This window comes from Nothobranchius furzeri, chromosome 18, assembly GCF_043380555.1.
Source record: "Nothobranchius furzeri strain GRZ-AD chromosome 18, NfurGRZ-RIMD1, whole genome shotgun sequence".
Taxonomy (NCBI): Eukaryota; Metazoa; Chordata; class Actinopteri; order Cyprinodontiformes; family Nothobranchiidae; genus Nothobranchius; species Nothobranchius furzeri.
The window spans coordinates 10748916-10766034 of NC_091758.1; the positions used below are offsets into that span (position 1 = coordinate 10748916).

Below are 17119 nucleotides of genomic sequence, written 5' to 3' on the forward strand. Positions count from 1 at the left end.
AAGAACGGATAACGCTCGAAACACGCGGACTCTTCCTGATGTAAGAGGTGAGTCTCCTCTTTGTTTTGGTTGTTTTGGCATCGACATCATGCTAGCGCGCAACGTTCTGTGACTCTTAAAAAACAGTAAAAACGGTGAGAAACGCTGGCAGCGAAGGCCGTTAGCGATCAGGAAACGGCTGGCAGTGAATGAGTTAATAGTGGTCCAGAGACGTCCATTACATTAAACAGCGGAGATAAACCCACATCTCCAGCATTCTTTTTTCTCTTAAAGGAACAGTAACATTGGGCTACAGCAGCTTTTGGTATTGCCCCAAATGGATCATTACAATGTTTATAAATATTTTCATATAACATTGCTGCCGATGGTCGGAGGGACCGGTGGCGCCTGTGTTCGTCAGGCCTCTCCTCTGTCAGTGCGCCCCAGGGCAGCTGTAGCTACATCGTAGCTCATCCCCACCAGCGTGTGAATAGGTGGATGGCTTATTATATTGTGAAGCGCCTTGGGTGGTTGTAGAACCCTACGAAGGCGCTATGCAAATACAGGCCATTTACCGTTTCAGATGTTTCATGATAATTCCTAATAATTCTAAGATTAACTCTAATAATTTTGTGATTCTGTAGGTGTATTTTCTGAGCAGTGACTGTCTAAACCTCATTTCAACAGAGTATTTTAGGAATAAAAATGTGTATAATATGCAGTGATGGGAATAACGCAGTTTAAAAGAATGCTGTTTAAAATAACGGCGTTACTAATGGCGTTCCTTTTTAAGGTAACAGAATAATGTAATTAATTACTTTTCCCACTGTTGCAACGCCGTTACCGTTACTGGGGACGGAAGGTTGTGCGTTACTATGTGCTTGTCGAACGTTGAGCAGCAGTGTGAGGCTTTCTGACCGCCACACTTCAGCTGCAGCCAGGGAGAGAGAGGTGTCGGTAACGCACTTACAAACACGATGATGATTGGCCGGGTGGGCGGAGACCCTCAGTGTCTCAGTCGCTGCCTGCTGTAGACACAACAGAGCAGTGATGGGAATAATCATAATTTAAAATAACCGCGTTACAAAAAAAAATAATTAACGAGCAAACTAATTAATTACCGTCTTCTTTTAACAAAACGGTAACTAAGTAGTTACTTTTCTTGGTAATTAGTTACTTTTATAATAATTAGTTACTTTTATAATCTCGAAACTCTGTAAGTAACTGAGTTACTTTTTTGACAAAGTAATTAGAAACTATAACTAATTCTGTTACTGGTAAGAAAATGCGTGCGTTAAGCAGCGTTGAAGCTGTCATCAGCTGATCAGGAGCTAAAGAGGTAGATGTTTTCATCCAAGCTCATCATGGCCCGTGAAGAACAAGGAAGACGTGATGAATATCTAAGGCTGCAGGTGTGGATCTGCAGCCGTGCCCTTCTTAGCGTGACAGCGGGACGTCCCGAAGGTCTGCTCACCTGTTCACCGCTCAGACGTCCTGATCTTCTACCTTCCTGGATCATCCAGCTGTAACCGGTTTCTGATCATGTCTTTAGTCCCACTGTAACACTGATGCATCAGTCTCAGACGTCATGGAGCTCAGGTGTTATTAGAACTACCTGTGTGTGTTTACCACCCAGCTTCAGCTCTTCTGTGGTTGGGTCTGACCCAAGTTAGTAAATGTAAGTCCTCCATCCGGCGTGTGCCTCTTCTAGTGTCATTTTAAAGGATTTTATTTATTTATTTAACCATTACTAGATTAGCAGCAACAGAAATGCTGCTAATAAAAACAATTATGTGAAGCTGGGAAAATTAGAATACTGTGCAAAATTACATTCATCTCTGTAATTTAACTAGACTGAGAGACCATTTAAAGGCTCAGGAACCTTTACAGGTGTTTCTATTTGTAAATTTAAATTTTAGCTGATTGGGGTCTTGTTAAATATCACACAGTGACCTTTTAATAGTCTAGATAAGTGTAATGCTCCTGTTAGTAGTTCCTCCTGTTAAGTGCTTATTTATTTAAATTATTCAGGTTTATAAAAACATTTGGACATACATTTTATTATGTTCCAGTCATTAGTCATTTATATTTCACTATTGTAGTCATTTATTGTAAATTAAGTACATTTAATTATGAGGGGAACCCATTTTTCTTGCATTCTTTAATAAAAAAGGTAACTATGCAGTTACTTTTCTTGGTAATTAGTTACTTTTATAATCTCGAAACTCTAAGTAACTGAGTTATTTTTTTGACAAAGTAATTAGAAACTATAACTAATTACTTTTTTAAAGTAACGTTCCCAACACTGATCATATGTAAACATCACTGATGACGTTTTTTCATGTTGAATTTATTGATTATCGAAAACAATAGAGGATCAAATACATCCTTCATATAATCAAACTCTGTCCTCTGTCCTTCTACCAAATACTATTGAGTAAATTTTGGACTCCTAGATATTAAAGTAATATTACTCTTACTAGACTACATTTCCTTCAGTGGCTGTGAGGCTCTGGCCATTACATGAGGCTCATTATCTGACACCGTCTCTGGACCAGGGCTCAATGTGACGTTGTCATAGGTCATTTTCTCCTTCTGCACTACTTCCACTCTGTTTAGCTTAGCTAGCTCCCCTCTACTAAGTTGGTCAGGACCCATGGGATTGGCTGTGGTCCATCCAGTCAGATGTGAGGTCCCGCCCTTCACAACCATTGAGAAAGGATGCAAACAAAACTGGTCTCTTTCTAGGGCCCTGCATTGCAAGTTTGGTTGAACCCAGACTAGCTGTTAGCTCATCAATCCTGTCCTGAAACTCTAGAACATCAAACCAGAATATGACAGTAAAGCAAACTTGAAGTAAACATGAATGTTGGTACAGCTTAGCTCCTACAAACTGGTAAAAAGTTTCACGAACACGATCTCATTAATACGTCGAATGCATTAGTGATGGTGGCGCTCGTCATGTAAAAGCATTTCTTGATGTTTAACGCTGATCTGGTCGATAGTACGCTTCAGCATCCTCCTCCTCTGTTCTTCATCCCACCTGTTTTGTATTTAGCAGGTTTGGAGTTTGATATTTTATATTTAGCAGGGCGACTCTTCATATCAGCAGGCTGCTGCAGCAGAAAACTGATGTGTTTTTATTGTACGGTAAATGTTTGCTGCGTCTATTTGGTCAGGACTCACTCCCACATCCATGTCACTTCCTCTCTCCTGTTTTCTTTTCCTGCTTGTTGCTGAATTTGTTCCAGAGCGCTCCCTCTCTGATTTGAGTATTTCTCCTCTGTCTTTTCTCCTCCAGTCAAGCTGTTTGAAGTGATTGAGACTGAGAGGACGCTCTACCTGGTGATGGAGTACGCCAGCGGAGGTGAGAGGAAACCCTTTGTTCCACAAGGTCTCTACAGACATCCACCTAAATCCCAAGTCAGGATGAAATGTGAAGTCGGGCTACAGATTTGAGTTTTTTCAGTTCCTTTAACTGTTCTAAACAAATGAATAAATTACATTTCATCATTAAAGAGAAGGTTCTCTGCTCTTATTAGGACTGGGTAATAAATCGAAAATTTATTATCGAAATTTCGGACTCTTATTGAGATAAATTTGTCCATGTCAATAAATTTGATAATACAAAAATGAAAAGGTGTGTAGGTTGGCAGTGTTCATGTCCCTTTAAGAAGCTGTACCACCTTAAGTCACTTAAAAATGCGACTCACCGTAATAAACATAATACACGTGACAGCCCCATCTAGTGGACAACTTGTTTCTGCATAGTTATCGTCCATTTATCGTTATCGAGGTGAAATCCTCAATTTGTCATGACTAGGTATGGGTACCGAATTCGGTACTTTTTAAGGTACCGACCGAGCACCGATTCACTTCATTTGAAACGGTGCCTCGTTTCGGTACCCGTCCTTCACAACGAGAACTTGCCTAGACAGCTGTGCATGCACAAGAGCGTTAAGTCATCGGTCGCTGCGAGCGAGTTGTAAACAGAGCAGCATGGTAGAAAGAACGGACGCTAAAGCTTGGGTCCACTTCACTAAATGTGATGGGTAACTGGGTGAAGATGAAACCAGCGACAACGATCTACGTGAGACATCCTCATCTTAATCTGCTCCGGTAGGTAAATAACATGTTTAAGATAACGTAAGCTTGATTTGTTAGCTTCCGTTCCGCTAATGGTGCATTCGCTTTCTCCTCGGAACTCCGAATTTCCGACTAGAAGAACATGAACGCCCACTAAAGTTTGGCTTCACTTTACTAAATCCGACGGGTGATTGGGTGAAGATGAAACCAGTGACAACGATCTAAGTGTGAGGCATCATCGTTTAAATCTGCTCCAGCAGTTAAATAAACTGTTTAAGATAACGTTAGCTTGATATGTTAGCTTCCTATGCCACCATTGTTATCAGCTAATAGTTCGCTTTCTCCTCGGAAATTCTAACTTCCCAGTAGGAAAAATCAATTGAAAAAAGACGGCAAAAGGAATGAAGATACACAGTAAATTTAGTTCACAGTAAAGATTTTTGCTTCAGTTTAATTATCAGCTTATAAAACTACAAGGAAGATGTTAAAATACAGTTGTATCTTATTTATTGTGATATTTAGCAAATATGGTTATATATTGAGAAAAATATATATTTAATATTTTTAATTCTCTTTTATAATTAAACACTCAAAAGTATCGAAAATTGGTACCGTTAAGTACCTGTATCGATTCGTAGGTACCGGGAATTAGTACCGGATCGATTCAAATGTCAAAGGTACCCATCCCTAGTCATGACATTGATTTTAGGCCGTATCGCCCAGCCTACAGTCATATTAAAATGAAAACAGAAAATTAAATGATCAGCTAGTCAGAAAGAGCTGTGGAAGAATCCAAGAACAGGGCCTGAAATTCACTGCGGGATTGCGGGTATTGCGCGTTATATAGTCGCTTCTCGCGAATCTAGTTTTATAATGCAGGAAAGTCCCGCACAGCCTGCAGCGAATGTGGACGTTTGCATCGGAGCCATTAAAATCCCACAACATGGAACCCGTTGTTCATCTTGGTGATTGGCGGCGCGCTGGATTATTATTTTTTCTCCATTTATCAAAATACGAGCTCAGTCCCTTGCTAGCAGCAAAGCAGTGCTTCGGTTGTCGGATTTAACGCCTGCACGCAGACATGGACCGCTGGTTAAAACGGAAATCTAACAACGAAGGGGAACCTGCTCCCAAAAAAACTACAAGAAATCCCCAGCGCAGAAGGCAGCGAGGGAGGAGGGGCTGGAGGCAGCGCTGATTCCAGCGATGCTGTGAATGAGACAGATCCTCCGGACTTTCAAAAAGGTAGCGTCACCGAAAATAACGTTAGCAAGCAGCCTAAAGATAAGTTTCAGGCCAACTGGCTCAGACTGTATCCCTGGCTTGAAAATAATAATGGTGAAATGAACTGCTCCATTTGTAAAATGGCCCTCCGCAAGAGCAGTTTGATTTCAGCAGAGCTTTTATCAAATGGAAAGAGATTAAGCAGAGGAGACAGAAGACAGGGAGGACAGAGGACCCAGCGGAGCGTGGGAGAGCCCCGCTCCAAAAGTAATTAGCACTGTGAGCTAACAGATACAATAATGTACACAGTTGCAATCGTGTTTGATGCCACATCAACGAAACTGCTTGTGTTAAAAGATGGGTTACTGAAAATTCATCAGTTGGAGATCGAATAATTCAGAGACAGAAATCAGAGTAAGAAGCGAAGATGGAGACAACCGATAAAGAAGCACAAACAAGAGCAAAGATGCAGCCAAACTTCAGCGATGAAAACTGTTCAGATAATTTCTAATACCAGTGCAGCAAAAAGGAGCATTTTATTTGATTTTTATACTTCAAAGCTATTACAGTGGAGAAAGATGCAGAGTTAGAGGCCAAGAAAAAGACAACATTCAGACAAAAGATAAGATGGTCACAGTTGCAGCTATGAGGACCACAAAGGAAGATTAAAAAGGTTAATAAATGCATCAGTCTGAGGTAAGAATACAACAATGTTAGGGCCTATTGTTAATCCCACAAGTAGTTCCTGGAAAGTTTATATTTCTTTTTTAACTTCTGTGTGAGGAAAGAAATCAGGCAGAGAGGAAACAAAGAAAGGGACGAGAGCAATGAAGATGAGAATGCTGCAGGAGTCGATGAAAGCTGCTTATAAACGTGATGTAAGGTATGATTAGAACAACAAAAGACTGCACATTCGGTAACCCCCCCCCCCCCAATATAAATTCCCCCTGTACAGACATATGTGAGGAGGGAATTGCCCCCTAATTTTAAAAGTGAATTTCAGGCCCTGAAGAAGGATCCACGCCACAGCAGTGCTGCTCTCAAGGTCCCAGTTTCATGTGTTTATGCTAAGTACGACACATTCATCACTTATACATCAGAAGTCTGCTTAAAGCTAAAACAATAGGGCAAAATTACTCTCATAAAAGTCTGTATTCATATATTTAACCAGGTGAACTCCTAGCTATCAGGAGTGCCCTGGTCCAGGAAGGCAGCTCAAGCACAACACGGAGAACTTACTGATGCTGCTGTCGGAGGGGTTGATTCGCTGCTGGTTTAACCCCGTCGTTCAGACTGTGTGCTGTTTTTATCTCCGTTTACTGAGTCAGAGCAGGCAGGACGCTTCTGGAGCCGCCTCTGCAGGTTAGCACTGAGCCTCAGGGAGTCGAGAGGAGGCGTTTGGATTGCAGGTCTTCCTGCTTTTTTTTTTTTTTTTTTTTTTTGTTCTTTCTCTGTGTGTGTGTGTGTGTGTGTGTGTGTGTGTGTGTGTGTGTGTGTGCGTGTACACTTGGATTTACAAACTTCTGGAGTTCATTTAGAGCAGAAATGAACGTGTGGATGGAGAGAGGGATTAGCAACAGCTTTGTGCCTTCAGGAGGGGCTCAGTGTGTAGGACACCAAACTCATGCCTGCATCAAGACATGGCCTCCAACCATGCACATGGGCGGCAGCTAACGCCAGCTGCACAGAAAAGTTATTTTTAAAAGCTGATGTTTACTCTCTTCTGGCTCTCCTTCATTCACATCACTCTCTCTCTCTCCCTTTGTTCTCCAGGCGAGGTGTTCGACTACCTGGTTGCACATGGAAGAATGAAGGAAAAAGAGGCCAGAGCTAAATTTAGACAGGTACTGCTGCAGTGTTCTGTTTTCACACGCCCGCTCTGCTGCTTCAGACGGGACGCTGCCCTCTGTCCTGATGAGCCTCGCTCACAAACACCTCTGTGACGTTTTACCTGATGAGGTCCGCTTTAATAATCTGATGGTGACACTGATTGAAATGCAGAGAATAGCAGAGAAGAGTGAACACGTTAAAGATAAAAAAAAGGGCTGCTTTATATAAACAGGAAAAACTAATTTGGTGGAAAGACTCTTAGGGGAAGGACAGAGAATGAAGTTCAGATCTTTATTTACAGTTAATCATGTGAACAGCTGAGAGCGCGTAGGAGGCGTTGAGCATGGCGTGTCATTGACGAACTGTATTTGTGCAAAAGTTGTCTCACTTGTGGGAACTTCTTCACGTTTTTCCTCCCAAGTGTCTGCTCGTTTTTATTTGTGGGTCTGATTTTGTTCTGCTGGGACTTCACGAGGAGTTAGAGGTGGTTTTTTGTCAGTCTTTACATGCAGAAGACCGCAGGCTTAGGGAGGATTTCAGCAATTTACTTTTAAAGGTGGAGTTCACTGAAAATTTTTTCATGATTATTTCTGATTCTGAGTTTTTCCTGCAGGCTGAACATGAAAATAGTCTCCTACACCACACCAATCTCCTGCAGTGGCTTCTGATAGAAAACAGATGGTGAAACTCTAGGGTTAGAAAATCCTGACAGACCTACGTCACACTGTCACTTACGTTCATGGACTCCTCTTGACTCATGACGGGAAGGCTGTTGCTGGTTTAGCAACCAGGAAACAGCAGAGAACATCTCAGCTAGTAGAAGCTAACCATTAGCATTAGCATCTCCACCACACAGCAAAACTCCTCCAGACTTGTGTTATTTGCGGAGATAAAACATCAACATCGCAGAGCAAACAGTCAGTGGTAGAGTCGTGTTGCTGTTAGCCAATCTGAGGAGAGATGTCAGAATATCAGGAAGTACGACTCCACATCCTGTTGTCTGAAGCTCTCCTCTGATCTGGCAATCTTCTAGATCCTGAACCAGGCACACCAGGGCTTTTTGTAACCAGAGTACAACCCACAAGGCATTCCCTCCCACCAGAGACCACTGCAGATGAATTAATTCAAAACATGAACCACACCTTTAAAGCATTAAAATAATCAGTTTTAACAGCAGAACAGTTTAAATTGTTAATTATAAACTAATCATGGGAATGTTTTTCCTCCTGTAAAATAAATGTTGTAGCAGAAGGTGATGAGATCCTCTGCTCAGGAAAACCTGTCTTTGGCCCCACCCTCACTGTTCCTTATTCTTCCTGTTGGTGTCAGGCACATGCCCCCCCCCCCCCCCCCCCCCCCACACACACACACACATCCTTCACCTGTTTGAGCTCAGCAGCAGACCTTGGTCTGATGTCTTCTTGCCTCTTCCCTCTGCAGATCGTATCAGCGGTGCAGTACTGCCACCAGAAGCATATTGTTCACAGAGACCTCAAGGTGAGTTCAGACTGACGCAGCAGCTCTGGTTCAGCTGCTCCAGACTCGAGCAGCTTAATCTGTTTATGCAAAACAGCCTCATGTTGAGCTGTGAAACCGCTTCAAACTAATCTGGGAAATAAGTCACTAAATATCTCCAGGAAATGGTGATTTTCTCTCCTTTATTGTCATAAACTAAAGAAAGTAGAGTTTTTGACAAGTAATTAAAAATTGTGCCCACATTTTCAAAGTAAACACACATCTTCTAACAACGGTAGTTTTTTCATCTTTACTGTTCTCCTGCTTCAGCCCTCTGCCCCTCCCCCTGCAGCCTCCCGTACGGTCCTGCGAGGGACTGAGGTTTCAAGGAGATCCGAATTGTATCAAATAAATAAATATTACATGCTTATAAATTATATCCGTAGATGTTAAAAAGGTGTAGAGGGATAAATCTACCTACGTTTTCCTTTTCAAACACGTTGTTTCTGTCCAGTCCCTGTCTGTTATCCTGCATCTCCTCTCGGTCCTAAAGAAAAACTGCTGCCTGGCTTCATCTATTTTCACCTCATGAGTTACCTTTGAACTGCAGTAAAAAAAAAATCTACCGACCGCCAAAACACCGGAGTGTGTGCCGCGCCCCAGTGAGGTGAAGTCACCGGACGATGCGGTCCGCTCCGCAGCAGCGAAACGCGTCAGGCACAAAACAAAAGACAGAAATCGTAAAAGGATATGAGTCGACATAAATTCTCGTGTTATATTTGTTTTTGAGGTGGCGACACTTAGAGAATGTTACTGTGGCCGTGCTCAGGGCTCTTACGATTTTCTGGCTTTACTAAAATATCTGTCTGTACTTATTTGATTGATTGCGATTTTTACTTTTTGTTAGACTCCAAATTTAATAATTTGGCACCTTACTAATTTGTAATTGATAATAATGTAATCGGTGATATTAGCATTAGCATCCCTATGGGTTTTTCCATGTATATTAGCATTGTGCTAACCACTCGCTGCCAGTCAAATCGTAGCTTCTGGATTAGAAAATCTCCTTTTGTCACATCCCAATTTAATTGCATGTGCAATTAATCGTTCAGCCCTAGTTTATGCAGAATGAGTACAGCAGTTTTCTGCTCATCCTGGAGCAGGATCCCTGGACCACATGCTCTCCTCCATCAGCTGCAGTCGTGGAACCGCACTTCCTCGGTTCTACTTCATATAATATAAATATTGATGTTTTAAACTCTGTGAACGTCATGCAGCTCAGCTGAAGTGTTTCCTCTTCACTGTTGCGTGAAAAGAGTGATGAGAGAAGAGCTCCGAGCAGTCCATCTGCTCACATGAACACTCATCATGTGCCAGATGTATAATCATTAGACAAAGTCCAGTTTTAACCACCAAAATGCCTACAGACCCTCTCACTGGCTGTGCTGCTCCTCAGACACGTCCGAGTCTCTCACAGCCTCAGCGTTGGAAAGCCTCGGACATGAAACCTGTCTGGGTGATGCTCAGTCACGCTCTGATAAGTGTTGTTTACTTTTTGGCTCTGAGTGAGTCAGTCAGCTGAAACCTCTCTCTGTTCTCTCAGCTACATGTCAGCTTCACTAATCAGAAGTGTTTAATCTCCTTCAGATTAGACAAGATCAGGGCTCTCAAACTCATATCCAGCACGTTTTAGTTGTTTTCCTGCTCAAACACCTTTCATTCAATGGTGGAATCTCCCGTTCAGCCTGTTAATTACCTGCTGATTAAAATCAGGTGTTGAAGCATGGAGACAACCACAACATGCTGGATTGCAGCCCTCAAGGGCCGGAGTTTGACAGCCCTGCCCTAGATGGAGGGAAGATGGCAGCAGATTGATGCACAAAGGAGTGAAGAGATACTGGATCGGATCCTAAACGAGTCCCTATGAAGGCTTGACCCATGCTTTCGGCACTTCTAGTGTCAACCCTCAGACTCCTTTGAAGATGTAGCACCAGCAGCATCAGAGATGTCATTACCCGTGTTCACCTGCTGCCAGTTGCCGTGGTGACCTGTGACTGTTACCTGTGTTTAGCCACAGCACCTTGCTGTCATGTTGCCAGAATTTAAAACTCCTTCCATAAACTTGGAAGACAGATTTGCCCCTAATCAAGCAGGAGAGTCCCAAGCCCTTCTCAGATAAGTTCTGAGTCAGAAAGAACGATGAGACACTTTAGGGCGTTAATTGAGAGGAAAACCGTTTCACAAGTCTGCTCTTCGGTGCCCCCACCCCCAGCACCACCACCACACACACCCCACCCCTCTGTGTGACTTTGCCATGTATGAACTGTCATAACTTTCCAAATGGAAATGTACTTTAATTTTCTCACCACTGGGTCTCCTGCACCGTCAGCCCAGACAGACGACAGCTATGTTATTGTGGCTGTAGAGGCTGCTGGTTGGCTCTCTGCTCTGATGGATTACATCATCTATGTCCTCATCAGCATTTGGTTTCGTTTCCATATTTTTTTATCTTCTCCAGTAACATCAGTGTTCTGTTTGAACTTTGACCTTTTAAATTCATTTTGGTCTTATTCCTCATCTCATTAAATAACAAGATGCAGTCAGTTGTCTCGGTGTATGTATCCTTAACAGCACAGTGTGTTGCCTACATGACTTCCCAATGAGAGCTCACCTGGTCAGGTACAGTGGTGTGAAAACTATTTGCCCCTTCCTGATTTCTTATTCTTTTGCATGTTTGTCACACAAAATGTTTCTGATCATCAAACACATTTAACCGTTAGTCAAAGATAACACAAGTAAACACAAAAGGCAGTTTTGAAATGATGGTTTTTATTATTTAGGGAGAGAACTAAATCCAAACCTACATTGCCCTGTGTGAAATAGTAATTGCCCCCTGAACCTAATAACTGGTTGGGCCTCCCTTAGCAACAATAACTGCAATCAAGCGTTGGTGATAACTTGCTACGAGTCTTTTACAGCGCTCTGGAGGAATTTTGGCCCGCTCATCTTTGCAGAATTGTTGTAATTCAGCTTTATTTGAGGGTTTTCTAGCATGAACCGCCTTTTTAAGGTCATGCCATAGCATCTCAGTAGGATTCAGGTCAGGACTTTGACTAGGCCACTCCAAAGTCTTCATTTTGTTGTTCTTCAGCCATCCAGAGGTGGATTTGCTGGTGTGTTTTGGGTCATTGTCCTGCTGCAGCACCCAAGATGGCTTCAGCTTTAGTTGAAGAACAGATGGCCGGACGTTCTCCTTCAGGATGTTTTGGTAGACAGTAGAATTCATGGTTCCATTTATCACAGCAAGCCTTCCAGTTCCTGAAGCAGCAAAACAACCCCAGACCATCACACTACCACCACCATGTTTTACTGTTGTATGATGTTCTTTGTCTGAAATGCTGTGTTACTTCTACGCCAGATGTAACGGGACATTTGCCTTCCATAAAGTTCTACTTTTGTCTCATCAGTCCACAAGGTGTTTTCCCAAAAGTCTTGGCAATCATTGAGATGTTTCTCAGCAAAATTGAGACGAGTCCTAATGTTCTCTTTGCTTAACAGTGGTTTGTGTCTTGGAAATCGGCCATGCAGGCCATTTTTGCCCAGTCTCTTTCTTATGGTGGAGTCGTGAACACCGACCTTAACTGAGACAAGTGAGGCCTGCAGTTCTTTAGAAGTTGTCCTAGGGTCTTGTGTGACCTCTCGGATGAGTTGTCTCTGCGCTCTTGGGGTAATTTTGGTCGGCCGCCCACTCCTGGGAAGGTTCACCACTGTTCCATGTTGTTGCCATTTGTGGATAATGGCTCTCACTGTGGTTCGCTGGAGTCCCAAAGCTTTAGAAATGGCTTCATAACCTTTACCAGACTGATAGATCTCAATTACTTTTGTTCTCATTTGTTCTTGAATTTCTTTGGATCTTGGCGTGATGTCTAGCTTCTGAGGTGCTTTTGGTCTACTTCTCTGTGTCAGGCAGCTCATATTTAAGTGATTTCTTGATTAAACAGGTGTGGCAGTAATCAGGCTTGGGGGTGGCTACAGAAATTGAACTCAGGTGTGAAACACCACAGTTGGGTTATCTTTTAACAGTGGGGGGGGGGCAATAACTTTTTCACACAGGGCAATGTAGGTTTGGATTTAGTTCTCTCCCTAAATAATAAAAACCATCATTTCAAAACTGCGTTTTGTGTTTACTTGTGTTATCTTTGACTAACGGTTAAATGTGTTTGATGATCAGGAACATTTTGTGTGACAAACATGCAAAAGAATAAGAAATCAGGAAGGGGGCAAATAGTTTTTCACACCACTGTAGATCATTACCGTCCACGGGTCCTGACTGGTGAGCAAAAGGGAAAGCTTGTTTAAATGAGGGTGAGTTTGGGTTGAGTTTGGGCCTGGACTGGTAACCAGAGAAACTAGTTTGTACCAGAAAAAAACATCTCTTTTCCTGTGACTGAACATGCCCTTCTACAGGCGGAGAACCTGCTTCTTGATGCTGACATGAACATAAAGATAGCTGATTTTGGCTTCAGCAATGAGTTCACGCTGGCCAACAAGCTGGACACGTTCTGTGGCTCGCCACCGTACGCAGCACCGGAGCTTTTCCAGGGGAAGAAGTACAACGGGCCAGAGGTGGACGTCTGGAGTCTGGGGGTCATTCTATACACGCTGGTCAGTGGCTCGCTGCCCTTCGACGGACAGAACCTCAAGGTGGGGTAGTAAGTGTGGATATGGACTCCACCCTAAAACTGCGATTATTATTGTGAAATTATCTTAAAGGTGTAGAACACAGAGAAACCATTTTTTATGATTATTTCTGAATAAAATCTGTCATGGTGAGTTTTTCATGCAGGTTGAACATGAAAATAGTCTCCTACACCTATCTCCTGCATTAGCTTCTGATAGAAGCTCTAGGATTAGAAAAGCCTGGCAGATTTACGCCACACTGTCACTTAGCATTCATGGACTCACCCACCTTGACTTACGACAGGGAAGGCTGTTGTTGGTTTAGCGTCCAGGAAACGGCAGACAACGTCTCGACAAGTAGAAGCTAACTGTTAGCATTAGCGACTCCACCACACGGCAGAAGCTTGACCTCTTGCTGCTCTGTAAACCCACAATGCTGTACCGAACGAGTGGGAACGGGCTTTTGTGCATGCTACCCCTGAACTGTGGAGTGCTCTGCCCATCCCAATCCGCCAATCTCCTACAGTTGCAGTTTTTAATTCCAGGCTTAAATCCCACTTTTATTATCTAGGTTTTAAATCAAGAACTGGGTTATATTTTAGTTTTAATCTGTTTTATTGATTCATGCACCTCCACTATGCAGTATTTTAGCATTTTCATTGTTTTATTAGTATTTTATCTGGTTTCACAGATTATTTCAATCGGCTGACTGGATGTCCTTTGTTTTATCCTTTGCTGTAGTGGCTTGTTAGCCTAGGATAATTACTGTTCTCTGTGAGGCGCTTTGGTCAGCTCACATGCTGTTTTTTTAACGCGCTGGATAAATAAACCGGTATGGTATCCTGCCGTGTTCCGCCACTCTCTCCTTCAGCTGACTCCTCCTTGTTGATACAGGATACAAAGATGTGCAGAGACAAAAAATATTTTGCAGAAATCAAATCTGCTTTGACTCGCTCTCATCTGGTAGGAGGCTCTTTAAACAAATGAAACCAATTTAGGTACTAGCTAACTTAGCTAAGCTAAGAAGGGTCCCGGGGACAGCGGGGCAGCCCACTCGCACAGGCAGCCGGCTCCCGTGCAAGGCTGTAGTCATGCTGGTCGCCTGTGGAGATCTAATATGGACTGGGACTTAAATTACAAGCAGAGCCAGAGCGCTGCGACCGGGAGCCCTGGCCTTAAAAATCAGCTCATTCTCCAAGGTCGGAGATCAGCGGGACATTAGCTACATGCTAACCCGAAGCTAATGGAGTTTTTCAGAGTATTTTTAGCTAGAGAAACGCGGTAGTGCGGCTCCAACATAAAGGCACCTCCGGCCTGCTTGGTAACAAAGTTATAACTAAGTAAGCTGCTCGAGGATACCGGGCTTCTCTGGACCACTGCGGTCAAAGATCAGCGAGTCCGCCATTGTCGACGCATGCAGCTCTGGGAGCATTGATTCAACTCACGACTCTGTCTCGTGCTTCCGACCGTAGACGACTCGCAGATATCTCACCGCGGTGGATCAGCGAAGCCTGATAGCCTCTTCTATCCTCGGTCATATACCCAGCAGCCACACCAACCCATCTTAGACCAAGCAGTGTAATGGCAAACACATGGGATTTCCCCCGTTCAACCAGAAAACTCACAGCGAGACAAAAGCAGGTGAGCTACTCAAAGGTAAAGAAACTAAAAGAGCTGCGGCATTTCTGTGATCTCCCTCAGAAATCCACTGTTGACCAGCGTAAAAGCAGCCCTGCTTGGGAGCAGGTCCGCGTCGGCTGTCCCGGGAAACAGGGACAGCCAGCCGCCTGCTCTAGCAACTCTTCTCAGGCAGGAAACAGAAGATGGGCATCCGCTCAAGTTTCTTATCCAGCCAGCAGCCCAACATGTTTGCATTCCCCCATTCAACCAGCAAAAATAAGTACAGAAATATAAATGTATTTACTGATCAGAAGCAGCAGTCAATAACCACAGCTTGGCCTCTTTGTCCAAATAATTCCATGATTAACATCCAAACACAAACACAGACAAAACTAAAGTTCAGAGAGTCAAAATGGCCGAACAGCTATTAATGTGAGGCCGAGGCCTTTTCCCGGCGCTAGCTCTGAAGTCACATGGCTCTGATGCTCATTAATTAATTAAGCATTTAATTCCACGTAAACAGAAGAGTTATAAAAGTTCACCCCCGCAGAGTTGTCATGAATGTAAACTAGATCTACTAAAGCTAAAATGGGTTTTTAACCAGGCTGTAAACATGCTTATTTCTGCTGTGAAGTTGGCATTTTTAACATGGGGTTCAATGGGGATCTGCCACTTCTGCTGCCAGCCCCTAGTGGATGGGGGTGGAACCCATTTTAGCCCCTCCTTCTTGGCTTCAAAAATGTAGACCATAATGACCCCTTGGCTTTGTCCGAGCAGCCGTGGGCGGAGCTTCACTGAAACAGACCATTTCAGTTCCAGGTATAAATTCAGGCTGACAAAAATAACACATCTAAGATAAAATGACATCTCAATAGTGTGAATGGGAATATTTTATCATGTGTCTACCTTTCCTCTCAAAGATGACAGCCCACAGTTTCCTCTCCTTCACGCTTTCCTCTGCTGGTAAAAACACAAGAGTGTATTTGTGGGAAACTTTATGGAAAAACAGGTGATGTCTTAAGCGATCGTCAGAACTGTCCAGTTTTTCATGTTCTCATTGTCCATGTGCATCTGCAGGAGCTGCGTGAGCGTGTTCTCAGAGGGAAGTACCGCATCCCCTTCTATATGTCCACAGACTGCGAGAACCTTCTAAAACGGTTCCTGGTGCTCAACCCGGCCAAGCGTGGTACTCTCGAGGTGAGGGAGGACGCAGAAAATGTAAATATACTTCTCAGTTTTTAATGCCCCACTCCCTTCAGCACTTCTGCATCATCAGAGAATGTTCTCCTGTCCATGCGTCTCCCCCTGCATCATCTCCTCTAAGGCCTGTGGTGTCCTGTTCCTGTGTGTCTGGCCCCCACTCCTCCTCCCGATGTTGGATAATGACTCCTTGTTTTTGTCACCAATGAAATGGTTCTGCAGTCACGTTTCTGTCTTTCCATGTGACACAGTTAATAGTTTATGGGATACAATCTGGGCTGCATGGTGGCGCAGTGGTTAGCACTGTTGCCTCGCAGCACGAAGGTTGCAGGTTTGAAACTCTGCTGCGGCCTTTCTGCGTGGAGTTGCGTGTTCTCCCCATGCATGCGTGGGTTTCCTCCGGGTTCCCCCACAGATCACAACTTGCACTATAGGTTATAAATTGTAAGTCGCGTTGGATAAAAGCATCTGCCAAATAAATAAACATAATAAACATACAATTCCTATGTTATAAACCAACTTGTGGCACCGTGCAGAAGGGTTGAGGCCGGAACAAGCTCGCCAATGCACACCGACTGGCAGTCACTGGCTGATTTACAAAGGAAGTCGCTGCAGGTGTGAGTAGAAGAGCACAGATGGGTTTGCCCCTGTCTGCTGTGAGCACGGCAGCTACGCTATACCTGTGTGTTCAGGGGTTAAGAAGGCTGAGTTGTGTCTGAACCCTGGCTGGAACAAGTTTGTTACACAACACAAAACGTCAGCCAGCACCAAAGGAAGTTGAATCATCACCACTTCATCCAGGTTACACTCACCTGCTGTAGATGGCTTCCTAAACAGCCTCAGTTCAAAGAAAATTTTTACATTTTACAAGGCTGAGCTAACCATTAGCTTGAAGACGCTAAAAGGTTTATAACACTAATGGGAAAATAAACATAGTAAACGCTGTTGTAGGACAGTGAAATATGCCATGTTCAAACTAGTCCTGGAGGACAGGCTGTTCAGGAAGCTGCCTACACCGAGTCACCGGTGTCAGTCCAGCCGATCT

The 17119-nt window shown here is 43.6% G+C and overlaps 1 protein-coding gene across 25 annotated transcripts in view; it reads left to right on the forward strand.

The window, feature by feature from the left end:
• mark3a (MAP/microtubule affinity-regulating kinase 3a) overlaps window positions 1-17119 on the forward strand; it is a 95946-nt gene that overhangs the window by 39062 nt on the left and 39765 nt on the right. For 17 of the 25 annotated variants that reach the window (XR_011517210.1, XR_011517211.1, XM_015968990.3 and 14 more), the window contains exons 5-9: window positions 3281-3346; window positions 7063-7133; window positions 8560-8616; window positions 13042-13278; window positions 15952-16092. Coding sequence is in view for 23 of the 25 variants with exons in the window: in XM_015968990.3 (XP_015824476.1) it covers window positions 3281-3346; window positions 7063-7133; window positions 8560-8616; window positions 13042-13278; window positions 15952-16092 (572 nt within the window). In the remaining 2 variants the exon portion in view is untranslated. The remainder of the gene's footprint in view (window positions 1-3280; window positions 3347-7062; window positions 7134-8559; window positions 8617-13041; window positions 13279-15951; window positions 16093-17119) is intronic. The other 8 variants (XM_015968992.3, XM_015969000.3, XM_015968998.3 and 5 more) reach the window with 1 other exon arrangement.